Below are 21,875 nucleotides of genomic sequence, written 5' to 3' on the forward strand. Positions count from 1 at the left end.
CAATATCAATCTATGTATTTATATCATACTTCACAGTTTACAAAATGATACCGTAGACATGATCTCATGCAATTCTTACAAAAACCCTGTTAGGTGGAGACACCAAGAGTTGGTAATATTCCCATTTTACATGAAATGTCACTTGAGTAATCCGTAGCCTATAAATGGGTGGCATGCATATGGCTTTGCCTGGGATGACATTGTCCCACTGTAATTATGAGCATCTCCTTCCTCTCTCAGTATCTCTGGTCTGGATGACAGATAACCATGGTGGTCCCCACCAATATACACACCACCTTTCACTTATATAAGACTTTTTTTTAAATGTCTGTGTATATTGGAGCCTGGAGCCTGTTTCCGATTCTGTGTCTCCCTCTCTCTCTGCCCCTCCCCCGTTCATGCTCTGTCTCTCTCTGTCCCAAAAATAAATAAAAAACGTTGAAAAAAAAATGTCTGTGTATTATTTTTGAGAGAGAGAGAGAGAGAGAGTGTGTGTGAGAAGGGGAGGGGCAGAGGGAGAAGGGGACAGGGGATCCGAAGTGGATTCTGCACTGATAGCAGTGAGTCTGATGGGCTGGAACTCACAAACCTGAGCCGGTGGGACGCTCAACAGACTGAGTCACCCAGGTGCCCCTATTTACATCAGACATTTTAGGTTCGTGCAACCTATGCAAGGCCATGTGATACCTTGTGACAGTTAGAGGCAGTCGGAGCTACAACTCAGGGGGGCTGGGCTACAAATCCAGCTACACCTTGATTAGTCTCCGTGGGCCAGTTACTGGCACCCAGTAAGGGCCATATCATAATTGCCGGTGTTTGCCACTGACTCATAGTCTCTCATCACTGGCATCTTCTTCAGATGGATGCCTTTCTTTGGCATCACCCAAGATGGCTCAAGAAACATTCTTTGTCCTTCTCCATTTGACGGGTCCTGCCCTTCCTCTCCTTCTGGAAGGACTTCTGTCTCTCTCCTCCCAAACCAGCAATGGTCTCAGGCTCTGATTTCTCCTTCTGTTGTTCGTTGACCCTCACTTCACTTTTCCCCCTTTGCTGACCACGGAGTCACAAGGTCTGAGGGCCTGGCCACCATTCATGAACCCCATTTACCACAGGTGGACTTTGACAAGGCAAGGTTCCAGCCCAATGTCTAGATTCCTATTGGTACCAACCACAGGCACACCTTTACATCCAAATCGGAGACTGCAACTAAATGAAGGAAACTCCAAGGTGTTTCCGATGAGGACCGTGCCCTGGAGAGAGTTGTCAACATCTCACTTCCTGGCATGCCACATACCCAACACTTCCAGGGAGCCATGAAGGGGCGCTCCCAAGATTCTTCAGGAAGCAGGGGTGCTCAGTTATTTCAAACGTCAGGGAGATGTATGGCAAGAACACATACTGCTTCAGAGAAGGATCTTCAATGTTAGAACTAAATGCGGCCTGAGTCTTGGCTTTGTTCTTTACCAGGGTAGGACGTGGAGAGAGTTTCTTGATTTTCTTAAACTCCTATTTCCTCAATCTGCAGGATAAAGAAGTAACTGATGTTTATGTTTACCTCTTAGGACGGTTGTGAGAAATGAGTGAGATAGTAAATGTAGAGTGCTTATCATAATACCTGGAACAAAAGGGCTCATTGGATTTTTGTATAATGTGTTATTGAGATTGCCAGGACGGTTTTATCCCACTTGCCCACTATATTGCATTTCTGAAGGACTCATTAAGGAAGACTTGACCAAATGGTTTTAATTACTCTTCGGGAGTGCTTTGGGCTTTGGAGCTAATCACTCCTACCAGGAGGTGGTGACTCAAGCTCTCGATGTCTCTTGCAGGGGAGAACTTGTAAATTCCTCTGCTTCCTTCCAAGCCATTCGCCATCTTCAGGCTCACTGTTGCCCGGCTCTTGGCTGAGGTATGGCCTTGGTCCACATGAAGACTTTGGAGAGAGGGACAGGAGACGGGAAGGTGCACCTCGGGTGAAGGGGAGGACAGCCTGTATTTCACCCAATTTATTCAAATGCCCTTTAAGCTGACAAGCTTCTCACCCAGGGAACTCTCTGTGAGTCTGGCTGGGGCCACATAATAGGAGTAGTGTGGAGCTCAACAGGCAGGAGGGAGGTAAAAATAAACAAGAGGATGTGTGTCTTAGGGGGAGGAATATTTTCTTGACGGATTAGGTAGGAGGCAGGAGGTACACAGAAAGCCACAAATTACCAATGATGGAACTGTGAGCCGTTAACCGCTGCTCAGGTTAATGGCACTCTGATAAAGACGTTTCAAGTGTGGAAGCATGCAGCAAATTTCCTGCCTTTTTTCCCCCCTCATTTGAAACTGAGCAAGTTTCCTTGAGAAGATATCTCATGAGAAGGGGACGTTGATTTGCTTGGTATGTATTTTGGCTTCTCCTTCAGGAGTAACTGAGACTGGAAAACAGTTAAAGAGATCGTCTGCTTCACCCTAACAGAGAACATGGTCATTGAATCAGGAAAGACACATGTACCGTTTCTCCCTCTTTTTGAAATATTACCAGCCAATCCTCAAGACTTGCTAAAGTGTAAGTGGCGAATGCATAGGTTAAGTTTCCATTTCATTACAGATTGTTGATAATAATCTCTGCGTGTCAAATGCCATGGCCATCGTTTCTTGGTCACACCAGGTGAGAATTACCATCTACTCTGGATGACTGTGCGAGAGTTGGGGGGGGGGGGGTGGAATCCTGTGAGGGAACGGACACAGATTAAATGCAGTCAGCAAAACTGGGCCGTCCAAGGAGCTGTTTGGAGTAGCCTTCCCAGACACGGCTGTCCCCACAGTTTCGAAGTATATTTCATTCTAACTCCCTCTAACCACGTCCTCTAATTAAAAATGCATAACTTTTGGGGGGAGGGGTGGAGAAGGGCGGGAGAGGGGCCGTCACTGTGCTTCCAGGGAGTGAAGGGGATGACACAACACAGCTGTCGCACGGCACGAGTGAGGTGACGGCAGGGTGACCCAACTCGCGCTGTGTTCGCCCTCGCAAGGTGGGAACCTGGTGAACGCTGTGGATGACTTTATGCAAGCAATTGCAGGCTTGGCTTCTTAGCAAGTGCGATCTTGTACACAAAGCTATCTGCAGGTTAAGAATGCGGGACTACCAGTTCTCGGGGGTAGTTTCTAAATCCTGTAGTCTGAGACATGTGCTTGATGGTTTCCCAAACAGACTCTCTGCACGCTGCGAGCGAGGCAGCGTGTCTGTCCCACCGGGGCCCGGCTGGCTTTCTGCTGGTCACCCGAGGGCACCGGGAGAAGGGCAGCCAACGTTCCGCGGAGCCGGTGGGAGGAAGGCTACTACGTTCGGTCCTCCAACTCAAACTGCTCATCCACGGTGCCGTCCCAGCCACCCAGAGGCAGGCAGAATGGGATGGGGTGAAGTCAGGGCAGGCCGGCAGCAGGCAGGCAAGGCCCGGAGGAGGCCGCCGGGCTCGGAGCGAGAGGAGCGAGGCTGTTTCCTCAGAGGTGCCCTGTGTCCTCGGATGGCCCTGCTGTCGAGCTGGGAGGATGGTCAGTGTGAAGATCATTTGTGAGTTGTCACAGCAGGACAAGTGAGAGAACCCGGAAATCCAGACACAGGCACACCCGGAAATGATTTGGGCGGACACGAGGCGGAACAGCGCAGGGGGTGTGGTCTGTAGTATTCGGGGCGGGGCGAGGGCGGGGCGAGGGCGGGGCGAGGGCGGGGCGAGGGCGGGGCGAGGGCGGGGCGAGGGCAGGGCGCTCTCTCACGGAGCTCGCGAGGCCGTACAGTCAAGTGCTGACGCCATATTAAGTTCCTCCGAAATTACTCGGGCGTTTCTAAAAAGGCCTCTTCGGGGGCGCCTGGGTGGCTCCGTCAGTCGGGCGTCTGACTCGGCTTGGGTCTTAATCTCACACTCCGTGAGTTCGAGCCCCGCGCCGGGCTCTGTGCGGACGGCTCGGAGCCCGCTTGGGATTCTCTGTCTCCCCCATCTCTCTGCCCCTCCCCTGCTCGTGCTCTGTCTCAAAAATAAATAAAAAAAATTTAAAAAATAATAAAATTTTAAAAAGGCTTTTCCAGTTTTAAATAATGTCAAGTAACGAAATGGGGTCATTCACACGGAAGTCACTTTTTATACAATCTACAGTACCAATTTCAGGTGCAGGTGTAGAAGAATAGTTCCCTAAATGAGAACTCAAAACCATGGTCAATCATGGTCCACACCATCCGCGAAGACGTTAAAAGGAGGTGCACCCCAGGGAAGCGGAGCGGGCAGCCCGGGCACCAGTCACGGCAGAAACCCCAAAGCCAGGCCCCTAACCCAACATTCGCTTTCACACACGTACCCCGAGTAAGCCCGCACTGATGCATGTGAAGAGATTTATTTACGAGGACAGTTCACTTTGGAAATTATTTGTAAGAAAAAAACCAACCAACCAACCAAACAAAAAAACGTGGGAACAACCAAAATGCCAGTGACAGGGGAGGAGCTTAATCAAGTCTGTTGTGATGGACCAGGTGGTCATGGCACGTCAGGCTGTAGGCAAATAGAAGTCGACCTGAGAAAATGCCATGAGCTGGAGGTCCATAAAAAAATGGCTTAAAAAAGGGCATTTTCAACGTGATCATCTAAAAAAAATATATATAGGTCTACTCTGGGCAAAAGTATAGCTATACTTACAAATGCCTTCAGAAAGCCTGAAAGAATGTATACCTGAGTATTCATGAATATTTTAATTTTATTTTTTAATTTCCTAAACTTCTGAAATGGTCTTCAGCGAACCTCTCTTACTTCATAATCAGAAAAACATAATTTTTAAAAAATCAAAGCATTGTGCGTCCCACTGTTTAGACCTACTCAAGGCAGGAAAATGGTGTCGAGGTCCATCTATGTAAGCATCTAAAATTTTAAGAAAATACATAGGTGGTAAAATACCTTTTATTTCATGGAATCACTTATTCCATTTATTTGTATCAGTCCTTTTTTTTTTTTTTTAACACAAGGTACTCTTTTGCTTAAACTTAATACGGATGTTAACGAAAGGGATTTAGTGTGTCAAGTAGCCTCTGAGTGTTTATATGTGGACAGAGGGGATATCTGCAGATCTGCACGCTCGCAGCTGCCTGCACGCATGTAAGAAAGGGGTGAGCGGCAGCTACCGGAACCTAAGCGGGCCCCATCTTTCTCATGTTGCGCCCAGGGCCTACAGGCACCTGCTGGACGGTAGGAGGCCGAGGAAGCAGCTTTGCCTTCCGGAGTTCACGGCTGGAAGGAGGAGGTGTGACGCGCTCCCTGTTAAGGGGTGCATGAGGGGAGGCCAAAGGTGGAGGCATGACACTGAGGCGCACCCAGGTGGGGCGAGGGGGATGGGGCTGAAGCGGAGAGGCAGAGGGATCCAGGGCAGAGAGGGGACTTTACAACCGGCCACAATGGGTGAGGAGCCTCGGGGTGACTCCAGAGATGGACCGAAAGCTGTGGCCGCATCACGCATTATGAACAGAAACAGCCCTCTCTTCCTCCTCCGCTCACCAAGAGTCTGCATTTATCTTGCAGCACTTTGCACTTTTCCCTCCACGCTGTTGACTGCGTACCCGTTCTATGCAGGCGACTGTCCTCACCGCTGTGCCAGACACAAAGATGGGTTGCGGGGATCCCTGCCTTCAGATGCTTACTGTCTCCAAGGCTGTTCTGGCAAAGCCTCAAACAATAACAGGCATCATGCTGAAGTAGGTCCCATGCCGCTTTCAGCTCTCGGAATGTCCCTCCATGCCTAGCGGAAAGGTGTCGAAATGCTAACTGCCGTTACCCTTTCCTTCTTTTGATGTGGTCTTGATTTACCGCTCCAAAGGAAATTCAGTAGTCTCACTGATTTTTCAGTGTACACCCAGCATCTTTCTCACATGACAAGTATTTGCCTCTGCATGATTATATAATCGATTTGTTTCATGCTAGTTCAACGGATAGTCTATGCGATAAGATATCTGGCAATGTTAAACTGCCAAACGCACACTCAGAATGGGGCTTCTTGTCTCCCATTTGTTCATTTGCATCTTCCACCAAGGTTGGATGACACCTGTTGGTGAGTCCCGTCCCCCGCCCCAAACACACGACTCAACATCATCTTTCTGAGCTAAGCAGGAGAAACAAACAATACATATGCGCCTCCTTTTTTACTCACTTGAGACAACACAGACATTTAGGTATTTATATATCATTGAATTCATTGGGATCTTTAAAAACGTGGGCTTCAAATTCCATCTCGCTCTGTAAAAAAAAAGTGCTCAAATTAGCACAGACTTCCAAAAAGGTAAACAAAGCAAAACGTTCTGTATGTCTCCTTCATGTTTGAAGAGCTCCAAGATAACTGAAGAAGAGCGGGGACCAGGAACTTGTGACACTCGTGCACTTTCCACTCACGGGCAGGGACAGTGACACGCGGTCTGGGGCCACAAAGATGAGCAAAGGGGCATGACGCAGCTCTCGAGGAGCCTCCAGCCTGGTGGCCAGGTGGCCACAAATGGAGCTTAATTCATGGCGGGGACGGTGTCAGAGGGTGACTACATGGGGGCTCCGGAGTCCAGGAGGCCTCATGATGTCACAGCCAGGCTGCGGCCGGAGCCGAGCAGCTGCACTGAGAGTTGGGGTGGGGAAGGGATGTGGGCCAGCAGGACAAGAAACCAAGAACCCTGCGCTTGGGACCTACTAACAAGTAGGGTGTTGTGACCTCAGCAAGAGCAGTTTTAGGAATGGGCTGAAGAAACCGCGGTAGTGTGGGTCACAAATATAGACCGTTCTCTCACGACATTTGACTGTAAGGAAGAAAGCCATTGGACAGGAAATAGAAGTACATGTGGGATTAAAGTCGGGTTCTTTCTTTCCTCCCTTCCTTCCTCTGCCTTTTCCTTTTTCCCTCCCTGTTTCCTTCCCTTCCCCTCCCCCGGCCCTTCCCCTTCCCTTCCCTTATCTCTCTCTCTCTCTCTCACCATTTTTCATATTAGGCTAAATTTAAATTCTGAAGGGCAAAATTTTGTAGTGAGGTAAGAGGTTGAAGATGTAGGGTAAAGAGAAAGGCCAGTGATAAAGTACTTCCTGAGGACATGGAAAGAGGCAGATCTAGAACTCACTATTGGGCACTCCTGAGAGCCATCCATCCATCCATCCATCCATCCTCTCAGCATTTACTAAGCACCTACTGTATACCATGTGCTACACATGGTATATGGGGAAATATGGTGAAAAAAAAAAAAAAAGACTAAGTTCCTGCCCTCAGGGAACTTCTATCCATGTTTCAAGACAGACAAGAAGCAAATGAGTAGATAAATACATTCTACATAGTGATAAGAACTACAAAGCAAAAAGGGGCAGTGGTGGGGGCGGAGGGGATGGAGTAGTTAAGAGGGTGGATGGCATCTGCTCAGAGACTGAGTGAAGTAAGCATCTGAGACATGCTGAGGTCTGGGCACAGGACACTCAGAAAGAAGCTACAGCAAGTGCAGAGGCACCTTCTGTAGGGAGAACAGGTAGGTGGCTGCTCCAGGGGCAGGAATCTTCCATTGGGGAGGTAGTAGGAGACCATGGTCTGGAGAGAGACAGAGGGGCCACCGAACAGGCATCAGAACACACTGGGGATTTCAAGCAAGAGAGAGGCACGACAGCATTTGTGTTTTCAAATACACTGTATGTTACAGAGCATAGTTTGTGGGGGCAACATCAGAAGCAAGAAAGCCAATGATATAGGCTGAGTGTCAGGGTGGCAGCTTGATTTAGGTTGGCAATCACACACATGTGGAGAGGTTATACTCAAGGCCATATTTTGTTCATTTTTAAGAGAGAGAGAGAGAGAGGCAGAGAGCAAGGGGGACAGAGGATCCAAAGCGGGCTTCACACTGACAGCAGTGAGCCTGATGCGGGGCTCAAACTCAAAAACCGCAAGATCGTGACCTGAGCTGATGCCATGAACTGACCATGAAGGTGCCCCAAGGACATATTTTGAAGTAGGAGCTGCTATAAGAGGGAAATTAAGGGTGACTTAGGTTTTTGACTGAAACTGAGTGTAGAGCCGTGTCATTTATTGAGGTAGGGAAGATGGGAGAGAAGTGATTTTTAGAGGAAAACCAAGAGTTCATTGAGATTATCTACTGGACACGTTGAATAGGCAGCTGGATAAACCAAGCAGAGATTGGGGAAGCGGGTATATGGTAATATTTATATATCACGTCACTCCACCTGCTTACAATCTTCCAATGAATCCTCATGAGCTTCAAGACAAAATCCAAGCTCTAAGTGCCACAGGACTTGGCTCTCCTATGCATGTCTAGCGTCAACATGAGTCTCATACCACACTGAACGCTCTTCTAACACAGTCCTTCTTTCTGTCCCCTGTCTTCCCCTCCAATGCGTATGTCTTGCTTAGACTGCTCTTCTCCATTTGGACCTTGCTAACTATTGTGGCCTTAAAACCCAGCTGAGCCTTCCTTGTGCCACAAGCCATTCACCAGCGATTCTATCCAGCTGGATTAGATGCCCCGACCACCGCGGCACTTTCCAGCACCTATCTCTATGGACTGGAGCACCAGGGCGCCCAGGGTACTCCGTAACTCGTGACTGGCCTGGGGCAACTCGCCAAAACTCTCTGATGCTCATTTTCTTCATCTGTAAAATGAGGATAATAATACTACCTCCTTCATAGCATTGTTGGGGGGATTAAATGAGGTAATAAACATCGCCTGACATAGATGAAACACTTAACAAGTCAGCATTATTATAGTAATACTTATCACACTGTTGTGTAATTAGTTTCATGCTGGCTTTTCCCAGGAAAATATTAGCCCTTGAGTGCAGACATGGAACCTTTCATCTGTGTTTCTGGAGTACATTATGCTTCAATAATTGTTTCTTACCTGAATGAATGAGTTAATGAATGGGAAAAATGGCATTAGGCTAAAACGGTACTATGAGATGAACCAGCAGGTGGGCTTTCCCTACTTAGAAGCTATTCCTCGTGGGTGAATATAATTCATCTGATCCTTCACTCACCAAACCTACAAGTCCTGGGTTGTTGACTCTCCGTTATGCATTGGTCACTGTTCAGTGAAAGCGATATTACCTTTGGATCAGGTAGACATGGTCCGAAAGCTTCTAGTAGAAGGGTCTCTTCCCTCACAGCCTGCTCATAATCTGAGAAAGACAGCTTCCCATCATGATCATGGTCCTGGGGGGTGACCAGCCACACATCAGTCGACATGAAAAATGCTTATTGCAAACACAGACTGTCTTTTGTTGGTCAAGTATTGATAGGAGAAATGTGATGGGAAAATGAGAGACTAAATAATGAAATTGAAAAGAACTTTCAATATTATAGTAAAAAAGAGCAACAATGTAAGTGTTTCATTTTACCAAGCAGGAAACTGACAGTTACTATAATTTGAGTTCCAGTGCCTTACCCCATATCTGGCCTGTAAATTTCAATATAAAATCCTAAATTTCCCATATTTACCATTTTCTTAAGAGTTATTTCAACCAAATCTTTAATTCCTTCATCAGGGTCTTCTTCAGACGGCTGTTTGAGAAGGCTGTTCTTTAACATATGGAACATCTCCTCCTTTGAAATGAATCCATCACCATTCAAATCAAACACCTCAAAGCAATCTTTTAAAAAAACAACCAGTTATGTATCTGATACTCTCACTAAGGGAAAATGTGCTCTTATACAGTTTTCAAGGCCAACATCTGTATTGTGGATGTTCATGTCAACCCCGCAGGCTGTAGGGCAATCTACTTTCCATAGTAAATGCTTCATGGACGCTTGCTGCATATAGTGAACGACCCTTAGAAAATGAGTCCTTACACTCAATCGGCTGTGAACAAGCATGCCAAGGAACAATGACCTGAGCTCTTGGAAAAACTGACTGAAATATGATCCTTAAGCAGAGTTCATCAGCATGAATTAAGAATGAACTAAGAATCAGAAGACTTGAACCAACGTTCACTGCTTCTATGGTTAACAGCTCAGGTAAACATATAAAATACTTAACACCTTGATACATAACTGCATACGCACACAGTCAGCATGGATAGTATATGCTTATGCAGGTTTGCTCGGCATGAACGACTCCCCAGGCTCTCTTGGTTTTCCTTTTTATTAATTTTTTCCAACCTTTATCATTGACTTAAACTCGCTCTGTAAAAGAGGCTACGGGGGATTCAAACTAACCAACCAAAAGACAGACCTTTTCACTGGCAGGTTTGGAAGACGGGAGGTAAGTTCTTTCGATGTGTTAGTCCTAATGTCCAAAGCAATAGAATAACCTGAAATCTTACATTTCATTTTTTCTTCCAGAGTTCCTCGAAGAAATACCGATAATCCAGAAATCCACTCTGATACGTTTACACAGCCGTCGTTGTCCTTATCAAAACCTCGGAACACTGAGAGAGGAGACAAGTACAACATTACAGCTATGCTGCGTTTTTTTTTTCTCAGAAGTACGTTTACACTGGTGCCACTCACTTCTAAAATTTAGACAGAATTTCAGGATTAGATGGTCCAACGTTCTCACTCGACAAAGGGGAGAACTAAGACATAACATTGGGAACTCTTTTATTTAAACTTTGACACTTTCCCTTCGTATTTTGTGGGAACAAAGTAAATTCTGAGCATCTAAATATACTAATCAATAATTATTAACATATGAATATACTAGTATATTAAACATGCTGATATATTAGCATAAAATACATTATTTTATATTTTTCTTACTTAAGAAAAGTAATGCTATTACATGATACAGAAGACTATAACTTAATTTTTGTTGAAATACTTTTGATGATGTAAAGTTTGTATGTCCTTTTAAAACTATTATTTTCATCATTATGTTTACTAAGTGGAAATAGAACTATTTGAGGCTTTCAGATATAAAGTAAGGAAAACCTAATTATTCAAGCTAGACTTTTTTTAAATACACAGAATACAGAGGGTAGAATCTCCTTCCCTATGATCCTCCCCTATGCATATACAAATTAATTTTTTATATTCAAGTGAAATTGGGAATTCAGAACATTAAGCTTCCTACCAAGGAATATGTCCAAACTCCAAACTTTTTTTTTTTTTTTTCCAGTTATGGCTAGATGTAGCCCATTTGAATATTGTGTCTTCTTACCTCTGTCCATAATCATGTCATCTGTCATTCCAAATGTCATGTGTAAGATGTTTCGAAATGCATTACGATCTAGTCCAGTGACCATACCTTGCCGCTCTGTTACATCTCCCACCAGGTTATAAAAAAGATTTATAAGACATTGCACTTCAAATTTATTAACTGTGAAAAAGTAAAATTAAAATGTAACAAAAATGCATTTTAATCTTTAATTTCTAACTTAAACTTTACATTAATGAGTTTATAAACAACATCAAGGCCATCAAATACTCAGTTTTCAACAGACGACTATTCTGTTTTAAGATTCATGACACTTAAATTAATAGTGGGTGGCCACTACAGAGGATTCCCCATTAAAATAAGAGAAACAGCCTTCCCACCGAATAGGACTTGAATATTAAACAGATGTACACTCAGTCACATTTAGGAAGAAAAGAATATTAGCCAAGTTACCTGAAGAACGATTGTGGGGTTGGATCCTGAACTTTAAAGGCAGTAGAGGTGCAATTGAAAGTAAGCAAGGTAACGTTTAAGAATGGTCACTTTCCCCCAGCATTTTGATTATACGCATTTATGGAATCACTTAACTTTTCCCTGGGAAGAAATACCAGACTCCTGAACACCAGGCAATATTTTTCACTTCCCATCAGCTTTGGTGAAATCATTAAGCCAGATTTTGGACATCAGAATCACCTAGTTTCCAATTCAGAAGCATTTAACCATCTTCTAGCACCCATCGTGGTCCTTGTTGTATGTGAAAATCAACACACAAGGATTCAGTAGTATCGTGGCGGAAGGGGAATTTTTATTTAAAATAGATACACAGACACGTACACTGGCCCAGGCACATAATTGCATGAAGGGTGTTTATAAACCCTGAGTTAATTATTTGTGTTCCAATTCTCATTTGACATACGTAGGTGGAAGTGATTACCTGGCATTAAGAACATAAAAGGGAGTTTAAATATGAAGTATAGGTGGGGGAGGAGAAAGATTTTATGTCAGAACAAAACAAAATTATGACTTGTTTTAAAAATCAAGGATGAAACCTGTGTGAATATAAAGGAAGACAGTAGGTAGGATTGGAGAAATCACGCCTCATCCTACAAGTCAAGACAGGATTGAACGAGATTATCTGGTTTTGGGTACCACAATTTAGGAGGAACATTGAATATTAGGGGAAATTAAAGATTTGGTAAAAAAAAAAAAAAAGTGATTAAATAGGGGGCGCCTGGGTGCCTTAGTCAGCTAAGTGTCCAGCTTCAGCTCAGGTCATGATCCCGTGCTCCGTGAGTTCGAGCCCCTCATCGGGCTCTGTGCTGACAGCTCAGCGCCTGGAGCCTGCTTCAGATTCTGTGTCTCCCTCTCTTTACCTCTCCCCTGCTCACGTTCTGTTCTCCTCCGTCTCTCAAAAATGAATAAATGTTAAAATAAATTTCTTTTAAAATGGATTAAATAGGAGAAAACAATATAATGGTTATAATTTTAAAAAGAGCTATTATGGGGCATCTGGGTGACTTAGTCAGTTAAGCGTTTGACTCGTGATTTAGGCTCAGGTCATGATCTCATGGTTTGTGAGTGTGAGCCCTGTGTGCGCCTCTATGCTGAGAGCGCGAGCCTGCTTGGGATTCTCACTCTCTCTTTCCCTCTTCCTGCCCCTCCCCCACTCTTTCTCTCTCTCTCTTGCTCTCTCTCTCTCTCAAAATACATAAATAAATTGAAGAAAAAGAGAGCAGTTAGTTGCTATAGAAAATAGCATGCCAGTTCTTCAAAAAAACATTAAACATAGATGTTACACTAGGTCACCCAGTGACTCCACTGCTGGGTATATGCTTAAAAGAGCTGAAAGCAAGCGCTCAGGTGCTTGTACATCAATGTTCATAACAATGTAATTCACAAGAGCCAAAAGGTGAAGGCAAACCAAGTGACCATCGATGGATAAACGGATAAATAAAATGGAGCGTATGCATATAATGGAACATTATTCAGTCTTGAAAAGGAAGTACATTTTGACACAGGCTACAACGTGGATGAAACTTGATGACATTCCGCTGAGTGAGAGAAGTCCGATACAAAAGGACAAATATTGTATTATTTCACTCATATGATGCACCTAGAGTGGTGCAATTCAGATATGGAGAGTAGAATGGCGGCTGCCAGGGGCTGGTGGAAGGGGAAATGAGGAGAGACAGTTTAGTGGGTACAGTTTCAGCTGAGAAAGATGAAAAAGTTCTGGAGATGGATGGTGGTAATGGCTGCACAATGATGTGAATGCATTTCATGCCACAGAATCGTACACTTAAAATGGTAAATTTGATGTTACATATATTCAACCACACACACACACACACACACACACACACACACACACACACCTCTAAAAATAAAGGAACTGTTAGTGGCTGAAGAAGAAAAGCCTGCATAGGGGCGCCTGGGTGACTCAGTCAGTTGGTTAACTGTCCCACTTCGGTTCAGGTCACGATCTCAGGGTTGGTGGGTTTGAGCCCCGCAGCAGGCTCTGTGCTGACAGCTCAGAGCCTGGAACTTGCTTTGTATTCTGTGTCTCCCTCCCTCTCTGCCCCTTCCCCACTCAAGCTCTGTCTCTCTGTCAAAAACAAATAAACGTGAAAAAAAAAGGAAAAGCCTGCACGAAGAATGATATTCACGTATATGAAATGTTAGTAGAGTGGATGTTGATTAGCCATTTTTCCATTTATGCCTGAAATAAAAATTAAAGAATATCAGCTTAATTTATTACCCAAAAGATCCAAGATTGGCCATAAGAAAGCCTTTCTTGCTGCAATGTTTCTTAAATTCTAGAACGAAATACTAAATGAAACCAAGGGAAATTCAAGAATCGATTTTCATCTCTTTGGATGGGTCTACATGTGCTCTGCACGTCATATTTGTAGAATGGGAGGTTAGCTGGGCAATCACTTAAGATATTTTTTTCCTCTGATTCTGCAGAATTTTTCCATTTCACCCTGGTAGGATTATCATCTGGCAAGTAAAAGGAAATCTGACTTTAGGGGAAAGGTTCTCTGTTTCAAACAATGTTTTAATTATAATGTCCATGACTTGTAACTATCTGTATAGAATTGAACTAGACATCAAAAGGGGTTTTTCAGGCCCCCTTTAAAAATTTTATGTAAGGACAAAAGGAAAAAGAGTTGGTTGTTTTACCTGCCAGGTTTTCACTTACCTTTTAATACATCCACCTTTTGACTGTTCACAGTACACTGTAAACTTACTGAACAGGGACGAAATCAAATTCAGCATTGGGGATAGCAGTCACTGCATTGTTTATTCACAATGTTCACTAGATGTTTTAAGATCTGGTTTTTTTTTCCCCTTGAAACGGAATTATTTTGAGAAAAACAACAACAGGACAAAACTCTCACCAGATTATAATAACGATAATAATCCCTTACGTTATAGGATGGCTTTTTTACTAAGAAGCTTCAGATGTTTATACACACCCTAACTTTTAGCTACAGTGACGCTCCCTCCAGTAAAGGGAGCTGTATTTAGATACTAAGTACAACTAGAAGACACAAGATCCTAAATCTCTAGGACTACATTACACCTTTTTGTTCCTCCTTTGCACAATGGGGGTGGTCCTGGGATCACGGCTTCTCCTATTTTCTCAAGTGGCCATTAGTTTTGCAATCAGCAAAACAATTTGTAAGCTTGTGCATCAGACGTATCTTTCTCATTGCAAACCATCTCGTAGCTTCCGTGCCTCCTCGCCCAAGTACAGTTCTGGATACAATTCTAAAGTTGCCTGTGAAACTCTAGGACCGTGTTTTGGAATGTGTGATTGGAGCAGACCTCTTCAGTAAGTGCTCATTTTGTCACCTGCGGTCTCCTTTACCTGGCAACCCCAGCAGCAACTGCAAAGTCTAAGTCTGGAGCCGGGAGCAGGTTCTTGACTATGTGTTTAGCTTTGTAGAGCTCTTTGGTTTCCAGACACGCTTCCTTGCTCTGAGGTACAGGTTTTTGTGACACTCAACTCATCTTTCCTATGGATGTTCAGCTATTGATAACCGTTTTTCGCTTATGGATTTCCTGGTAAGTTTCCAGAACTTGGATCCCGCCAGTTTACTTGCTCTAAAAGAGCTAGGTGGGAAGGCAAACTGGTGCAGCCTCTCTGGAAAGCAGTGTGGATCTTCCTCAAAAAGTTAAAAACAGATCTACCCTATGACCTGGCAATAGCACTGCTAGGAATTTACCCAAGGGATACAGGAGTGCTGATGCATTGGGGCACTTGTACCCCAATGTTTCTAGCAGCGCTTTCAACAATAGCCAATTATGGAAAGAGCCTAAATGTCTATCAACTGATGAATGGATAAAGAAGTTGTGGCTTATATACACAATGGAATACTAGTTGGCAACAAGGAAGAATGAAATCCGGCCATTTGCAACAGCATGGATGGAACTGGGGGGTATTATGCTAAGTGAAATAAGTCAGGCAGAGAAAAGACAGATACCATATGTTTTCACTCATGTGGATCCGGAGAAACTTAACAGAAGACCATGGGGGAGGGGAAGGGGAAAAAAAGAGTTAGAGAGGGAGGGAGCCAAACCATAAGAGACTCTTAAAAACTGAGATAAACTGAGAGTTGAAGGGGGGTGGAGGGAGGGGAAAGTGGGGGGTGGAGGGAGGGGAAAGTGGGGGGTGGGCACTGAGGAGGGCACCTGTTGGGATGAGCACTGGGTGTTGTCTGGAAACCAACTGGACAATAAATTTCATATTATAAAAGGTAAATAAAAAATACAAAGAGCTAGAAAGCAGGTGCATGCTGGCTGCTCTAGTTTTCTTGAACCTGGTGGGTTTCAGTACCTATTTTATGCATGTGTCTGAGGCGAAAAGCACACGTGTCCTGCCAGTATATACGCAACAGTTCTACAATGGACAGGCAAGTTCAGAAGAGAGTCTGGGAAGCAAGTGAGTGCCTGCACGGGGGTGTAGTGCCAGACGCCCGGATACCTGCGTACTGGTCCTTAAGGTCATGGGCAAGCGTGGGTAGGCGGCTCGAGGTAGCGCCGGGGATTCCCTTCCAGACTTCTCCTGAGGGCACGGAAAGTGGGGCTCCACGGGCATTCAGACTGGAGCCCGAAAGCGGGCCGAGCCGCGGACACTGGCGCGGGGCAGGACCTGCGCCCTGGCCAGGAGCTCTGCTCGCCCAGCACTCGCTCCATTCTTACTTACAGTGCTTGCAATTTTTAGTTAAGGTGTCCGTCAGCTTCTGCAGCTTCTTGCGGTTCATGCCGGGAGCTCGGGAATCGGGCCGCGGCGGCTGTCGGGGGGCGCGAGGTCCCCGGGTCCCGGGGCAGCTGGGCCGGCTCGCCCCCGCCGGGCGCGCGCGCGCGCGCGGCCCTAACACACGCCGTGGCCATGGCAACGCCCGGGCCGGCTGCCGATTGGCTCCCGGCGCGCGCGGGGTGCGTGCGCGGCCCCAACGCGCACCGTGGCCATGGCAACGGCCGGACGCCGCCTGTTGGCCCCGGGGCTGGGGCGCGCTGGGCCCCGGCCGGGGCAGTTGGAGGGTCTGCTGTTTGCCGGCGTCGGAGTTTTAGCCCTGTCGCTGTCCTTTGGGCCCACAGCCCCTTGGAGGGACTGCACTGCGAGTCCCCAAGGTCTGAAAGTATGCTGTGCACGCGGCCAGAAGGGGTGTTCGGGATGGGGCGCGTGGCACCAAGCGAGGCTTCAGATCTTCGGGGAGATCTGGGGGAGCTGGGAGGAACCTCAGGAATTAGCAGGTGTGTTAGCCCGACGAGCGTTTTCGGGGTGTAGGACGGTGAGGAGCCTGCCCTTAAAGCTGAGCCACTCTTTTTGGTTGTGGGTCTTTTTGCTGTGATGCCCGGAGGGAGCCTGGAACAAGGTAGCTTCACAATTCTGGTAACGTTGCCGGGAGCAAAAGTAGTTCGGAATAGTTCTCCCACCCTCCTTCACTCTTGGAGGTGGGGGTGGAAGCTGTTGGTGGAATCTGGAAAAAGCCTCGGGCAACGTTTCAGCTAGTGAAAGAGGCGGCCTCCCAAACAGACAGGTTGACAACTGCCACTTGGCTGTGGGGTAAAACCCAACCTTGCTTTTCTGAAAAATATCCCAGTAAAATCGGTCCTTTACTTATGTGAAAGACAGGTTCTGGGTCCTTTAATGTGGGAGGATTTTCTGCTCTTAATCACAGATGGGACACCCTCTTGGAATTAAGACAGCAATAAAATGGGTTAGCTCAGCCAGGAGCACAAAACCTACAGTATTCTCCAGTCTGTCTCCTGGTTTTACAGCAGAGGGGAAAATGCCTTTAAAAACAAATTATTTCATAGTATACATAATGTCATTGTCGGGCTGAAAGCGGAAAAATTCTGCCAACCATGAGTAACAATCCAGAATGAAATGGTTCCAGGGTTGAAGTCTCTGATTTCCTCTCCTTGTTCCATTTGTTTATCAAATGAAGAACTGGGAGGCTGTTTAAAACCAGAGTCAAGGGTGCTTGGTGAAGGCAGGGACTGGGTTATCTTAAGGCAAGTTCTCCGAGAACAGTTAACCAATATGAAATGATAGTAATTGTTGAGTTTGCAACAGTTCTCTGGTTAAATAGTATTCCTATATGTCCTCTTGTCTAGCAGCTGTGACACTTTTCTTTTAAGTTTATTTATTTTGGAACGGGGCAAGGGCAGAGAGAGGGAGAGAGAGAATCCCAAGCAGGTTCTGCTCTGTCAGCACAGAGCCTGACGCAGGGCTTGATTCCATGAACTGTGAGCTCATGACCTGAGCTGAAATCAAGAGGTGGTCGCTTGACCGACTGAGCGGCCCAGGTGCCCCCAGCTGTGACGCTTCTGATCAGATTGTAGAGAACAAATGGAAAGGACTGGACATATTCTAATTACACTTAACCTGTGAAACACTTGTGGCTTTTGTTAGATGACAGCATTGTAGCAAATATTTCATTTATAGAGATCATTGCAGTATTCATTTTAAAAGACAAGGGTCAGTAGAGATGAAGGGAATCCGTGGGCCCCACCTGTGTTGTGTTGGTAGGTCTATTAAAAACTACCTATGAGGTGTTCTGATCAGACTCCCCGCTGGCACATCTTGGGAGCGGGCCTCCGTCAGTGGGGAGAACGTTGATGGGCATGTCCAGATGTGTTTCTGCAGACATCATACACTGAGAGCTTGTTGGTGAGCATCTACGGTTGAGCTAATCACTTCTTTCTTCACAAGCTTCAGGCTTAGGACCATCTTCCCTTAAGGCCGAAAGTCTGGTGTAAGGACAATACCACCGGAGGTTGAGATTAAAAGAGCCCAGTCTGTTCTGCCAGGCAAAAAGCCTGTAACCTGCGAAGAAAACTTTGTGAGGCACTCTTCTCCCGTATGCCCCCCTCCCCAAGTTCTTTCATCCATTCTGTTCTGATTTTAGTGAAAAATTTCCAATGGCATTATTATGTGAAACTTCTCTAAGACAGTGGGCAGGGTATTTGTTAGGAGAGTGTTGTGTCAGCATATGGGAAATCTTCAGTGCATTCATTATGTTCTTGTGACGTTTTTGAATGTAATCTTTTTAGACTTTAGGGACAAGCTGTAGGCCTGATAAGACTCAGTTAATCACATGTCAAAGCAAATTGAAATTCCTATTTGTAGTTTTTAGTTGCTTGTGTTGAGTAGACACAGGATCACTTTCCCCCTCATGGCCTTTTTCAGAGTAAGGCAATTAAACCTGAACGGTTACTTCATATCAAGTCGATCAATAATAGAATAATAAAAAAAACTGCATTTAATCTGTGCACACATTTTGCCGCACGTGACAAGATCACAGAACTTTCCAAAATTCGACTTTGAGATGGATGCTTTTGTAAATAAAAAAGTACATTACAGTGACTATCAATGCTGTAAATGTTTCCTTTAATTTTGTGTGCAAAACAGTCTTCCCTTTGACTCACAATTAATTGGAACTTTGCCATGATAAATAACCTGAACCTTGAATTGATGAAAGCCTTTTACTTCACGTGGACCTTTTATGATGAAGGCTTTTGGAAGCTGTTCAGGAAATGACATCATAGAATTGATTTCCAAATAAATTACAAATCTATTATGAAATTACCTTAACGTAAGAAAAATATAAAGGTTAGTTATCTACATAATTTAAATTCAATTTTACCCATTTTATTATGTAGAGAGAATGATGAGAAATTCAGAGGTGACTTTAACCAAGTGTTTGGGTGGTTGAATCTCCACCACTGTCTCCTGCCACTTTGTCTTTACTGCTATGATCTGTGACCAGCTGCCTTCAATACCTCCAACCACCCAGCTCTCTGCCCCAGGATTTCTGCACATTCCTCACCCATCTCCAACGGCAACTCCCTTCAAAGAGCTTTTGACTTCACTGTGTAAAGTGAATCCCTCTCTACCCCAGGACCATTCTCTGCCTCGGGACCATTTTCTTTCTAGCACTTGCTACAGTGAGTGATTACTTTCTTTCTCTGATCTCTCCTCCCCACTAGACTGTAAATGACATAATCTCTCTCTCTTCCTATATTCATGTCTATTTTTGTGTCTGGGTTTCTAGATCTATCATCTTTCTGTCGATATCTCTGCAGTTTGGCCACACGGTCCATGTTATGTTGTCTGTATTAAGGGAGGGGGTGTGAGAATTTGCCTGAGTGGGGAATGAACCCTGAGTTTCCCTGCAACACCCCATCAAGAAGAGCCCCTTTGAAGGGATAGCAGGGCCTTTAAAGAGGGCTACGTAGTAAAGAAAACTTTTCCCAAAATACATTTGTATTCACTGGTGTTAACACATTTCTAGCTAGCATTTTTTAAAAACACACAGTCAAGTGACTTGTGGGTAATGCAAATGCCTAAGGTTTACTAAGGATAGGATTCTTCTTCTATGACGTTGTAAATTAGATGTGGCACATGATAAGTAATTGCAACAGCAATAATGTCATCAGGTTGAATAAGGAAGCTGTTTCTCTATACCCAGTAGAGCCGACCAAGAAATCCCAAGGGACCTGCCATGCTCCTTACTGAGTGCTGGGTCGTGGGTGCCCAGAGCTAGGTCATGGTGGCTGTGCTATTTACAAAAGCACAACAGGGACAGTAGATACTCCTTCCCAGGGGATCCTAGAGTGCCAGGTACCATCCTGGAACAAATCACGGCCCTCTGCAGCTGTCACACACCTCCCATGCAGAAAAGGGCCACGCTTATTCTCTCAGACCACACCCGGCACTGCCTGGCCCTGTGAGCCAGTGCCGACCACAAAATGACCGGAACCAGTCCAAATATTTGAGACCACATTCTCTACCTCTGTTGCTCTTGATCACTCCGGGAGAGAAGGAAGCTCCCAGAATTGCCTATCTCTAAACAATCTTACCCCCATCACACTCTCTTTCTTAGCCTAGATCTCTCTAACCCCTCTGACCCGTGCTCAACAAATTTCTTCTTGACTGTGAACATTCATCTTACACAACCCATCGATCGGTACACAGAGCCTTTTCTCCTCAGAAGCCTGCTTCTTTTGTAGACACCCCACAGAACAGGCTGCCCATGGTCTCATGCCCACTTGCTCACAGCCAGAAGGAAGCCTGTCCCGTTGACCCACATCATCTCTTCCTTACTGGATTGCTCTTTCCTTTCTCTTCATAGGCCTTTTCAGAAAGTTCAGGCTGTGCCCGCTTCCTCGCTATGCACCTCCTGCCCCATCCATTGGCTCTCCCATCCATTGGCTGTCCCAACCAGCCCCTGCATTAGCCTGCTGTCTTCCATCGCAAGCTTCTCAAAGCCATCCACACGGCTGCCAGGAGGATTTGCACTGATCCAACTGTGTCTTCCTTCTGCTCCATGACTTCTCAGGTCCTATAAGAAGACCATGTCCACACCCAAATAGTACAGTTTCCACAGGTCTCCAAGATCTGGCCTCTGCCTTCTATGTAAGCCTTTCTCTGACCAATCGCTGTGTATTTAATGTCTGGAGCTTTAGCCGCCATCTTATACCATGAGGTTCACTGGAAGCTTGGGGCCACTCAGAGTGGAAGGGCAAACTAGAAGGGGCTGTGTCTCTTAATGCTGCAGGCACTCCTGAACAGGAATGTACAATAAGATTTTATCTCATTTATCCCATTTATATTTGGGGGTTTGCAATTACTTTCAGTCATACCTAATCCTACAAACATAGTCTTTAAAATAATAAAGTTGGACTTCTTTTCATCTAAAGATTCTTCTGGCTTTGAGATTCTTAAAGACAAAAATAAAATTTGATTTCCACCTATTTCCACAGATTCTTCACTACGCCAAACCTTATGAAAATGTCAGCAGTTGCATACTTTTGACCCATAAAACACTGACCCCATATCAATCTAACGTGTCATGGTATCTGTACGTTTGTTCAAGATTTCAAATCATCCAAGCAAAACCAAGACTTCCTCTGCAACATCAAAGTGGCTACCTCATCTTTTCGTCATTCAAATTCCCTGCGATCCCCAATCTAGATTTGTAGTATGCTACGGGAAGGAATTTGGAATAGTTTTCTTTTAACCTGTCTCCCATATTGGTGGGGAATATACCCAACAGCTGACTTGGGACGGGTTGTACCCGGAGGAGCCCTGCTCTATTCTCACTGCTTGGGGATGACAGAGAAGACTGTGGTGAGGTATTTTCTGGCTTTTCACTGAAATTAATAGTTTACTGGGCAATCCAGCCACTCCTAACACACTTTGTTTAGCACTTGA

At 45.2% G+C, this 21,875-nt stretch overlaps 1 protein-coding gene and 2 long non-coding RNA genes across 6 annotated transcripts; 2 read left to right on the forward strand and 1 right to left on the reverse strand.

Moving 5' to 3' along the window:
• Positions 1–6,181: 6,181 nt before the first annotated feature.
• CLXN (calaxin) lies at positions 6,182–16,508 on the reverse strand. The gene is made up of 6 exons (XM_019428891.2): positions 16,356–16,508; positions 11,147–11,305; positions 10,311–10,415; positions 9,487–9,638; positions 9,097–9,201; positions 6,182–6,254 (listed from the first exon to the last, which is right to left on the reverse strand). The coding sequence occupies exons 1-6, from the start codon at positions 16,411–16,413 to the stop codon at positions 6,195–6,197; spliced, it is 639 nt and encodes a 212-aa protein (XP_019284436.1). The 5' UTR covers positions 16,414–16,508; the 3' UTR covers positions 6,182–6,194.
• LOC109254742 (uncharacterized) lies at positions 9,623–11,342 on the forward strand. The gene is made up of 2 exons (XR_002074961.2): positions 9,623–10,002; positions 10,330–11,342. It is a non-coding gene; the product is annotated as an uncharacterized LOC109254742 (long non-coding RNA).
• A 153-nt stretch (positions 16,509–16,661) lies between the features above and the next one.
• Positions 16,662–21,502, forward strand: LOC109254743 (uncharacterized). Of its 4 annotated transcripts, none has more exons than XR_002074963.2 (3): positions 16,662–16,791; positions 18,225–18,329; positions 20,794–21,502. It is a non-coding gene; the product is annotated as an uncharacterized LOC109254743 (long non-coding RNA). The 4 variants fall into 4 exon arrangements; XR_002074962.2 differs by having other exon boundaries at positions 16,662–16,783; XR_002074965.2 differs by lacking the exon at positions 18,225–18,329 and having other exon boundaries at positions 16,662–16,906.
• The last annotated feature ends 373 nt before the right edge of the window (positions 21,503–21,875 follow it).

This window comes from Panthera pardus, unplaced genomic scaffold (assembly GCF_024362965.1).
Source record: "Panthera pardus isolate Hobbes unplaced genomic scaffold, ASM2436296v1 HiC_scaffold_7, whole genome shotgun sequence".
In the NCBI taxonomy this organism is placed as follows: Eukaryota; Metazoa; Chordata; class Mammalia; order Carnivora; family Felidae; genus Panthera; species Panthera pardus.

Excerpts from the sequence above, each read along its gene's own strand:
- CLXN (XM_019428891.2), bottom strand. The coding sequence starts at position 16,413 with ATGAACCGCAAGAAGCTGCAGAAGCTGACGGACACCTTAACTAAAAAT. Across the intron at positions 11,306-16,355 it reads AACTAAAAATTGCAAGCACT|TTAATAAATTTGAAGTGCAA; the intron begins GTAAGTAAGAAT and ends ACTTTTTCACAG. Across the intron at positions 9,639-10,310 it reads TCTGGAAGAAAAAATGAAAT|ATTGCTTTGAGGTGTTTGAT; the intron begins GTAAGATTTCAG and ends TTTTTTTAAAAG.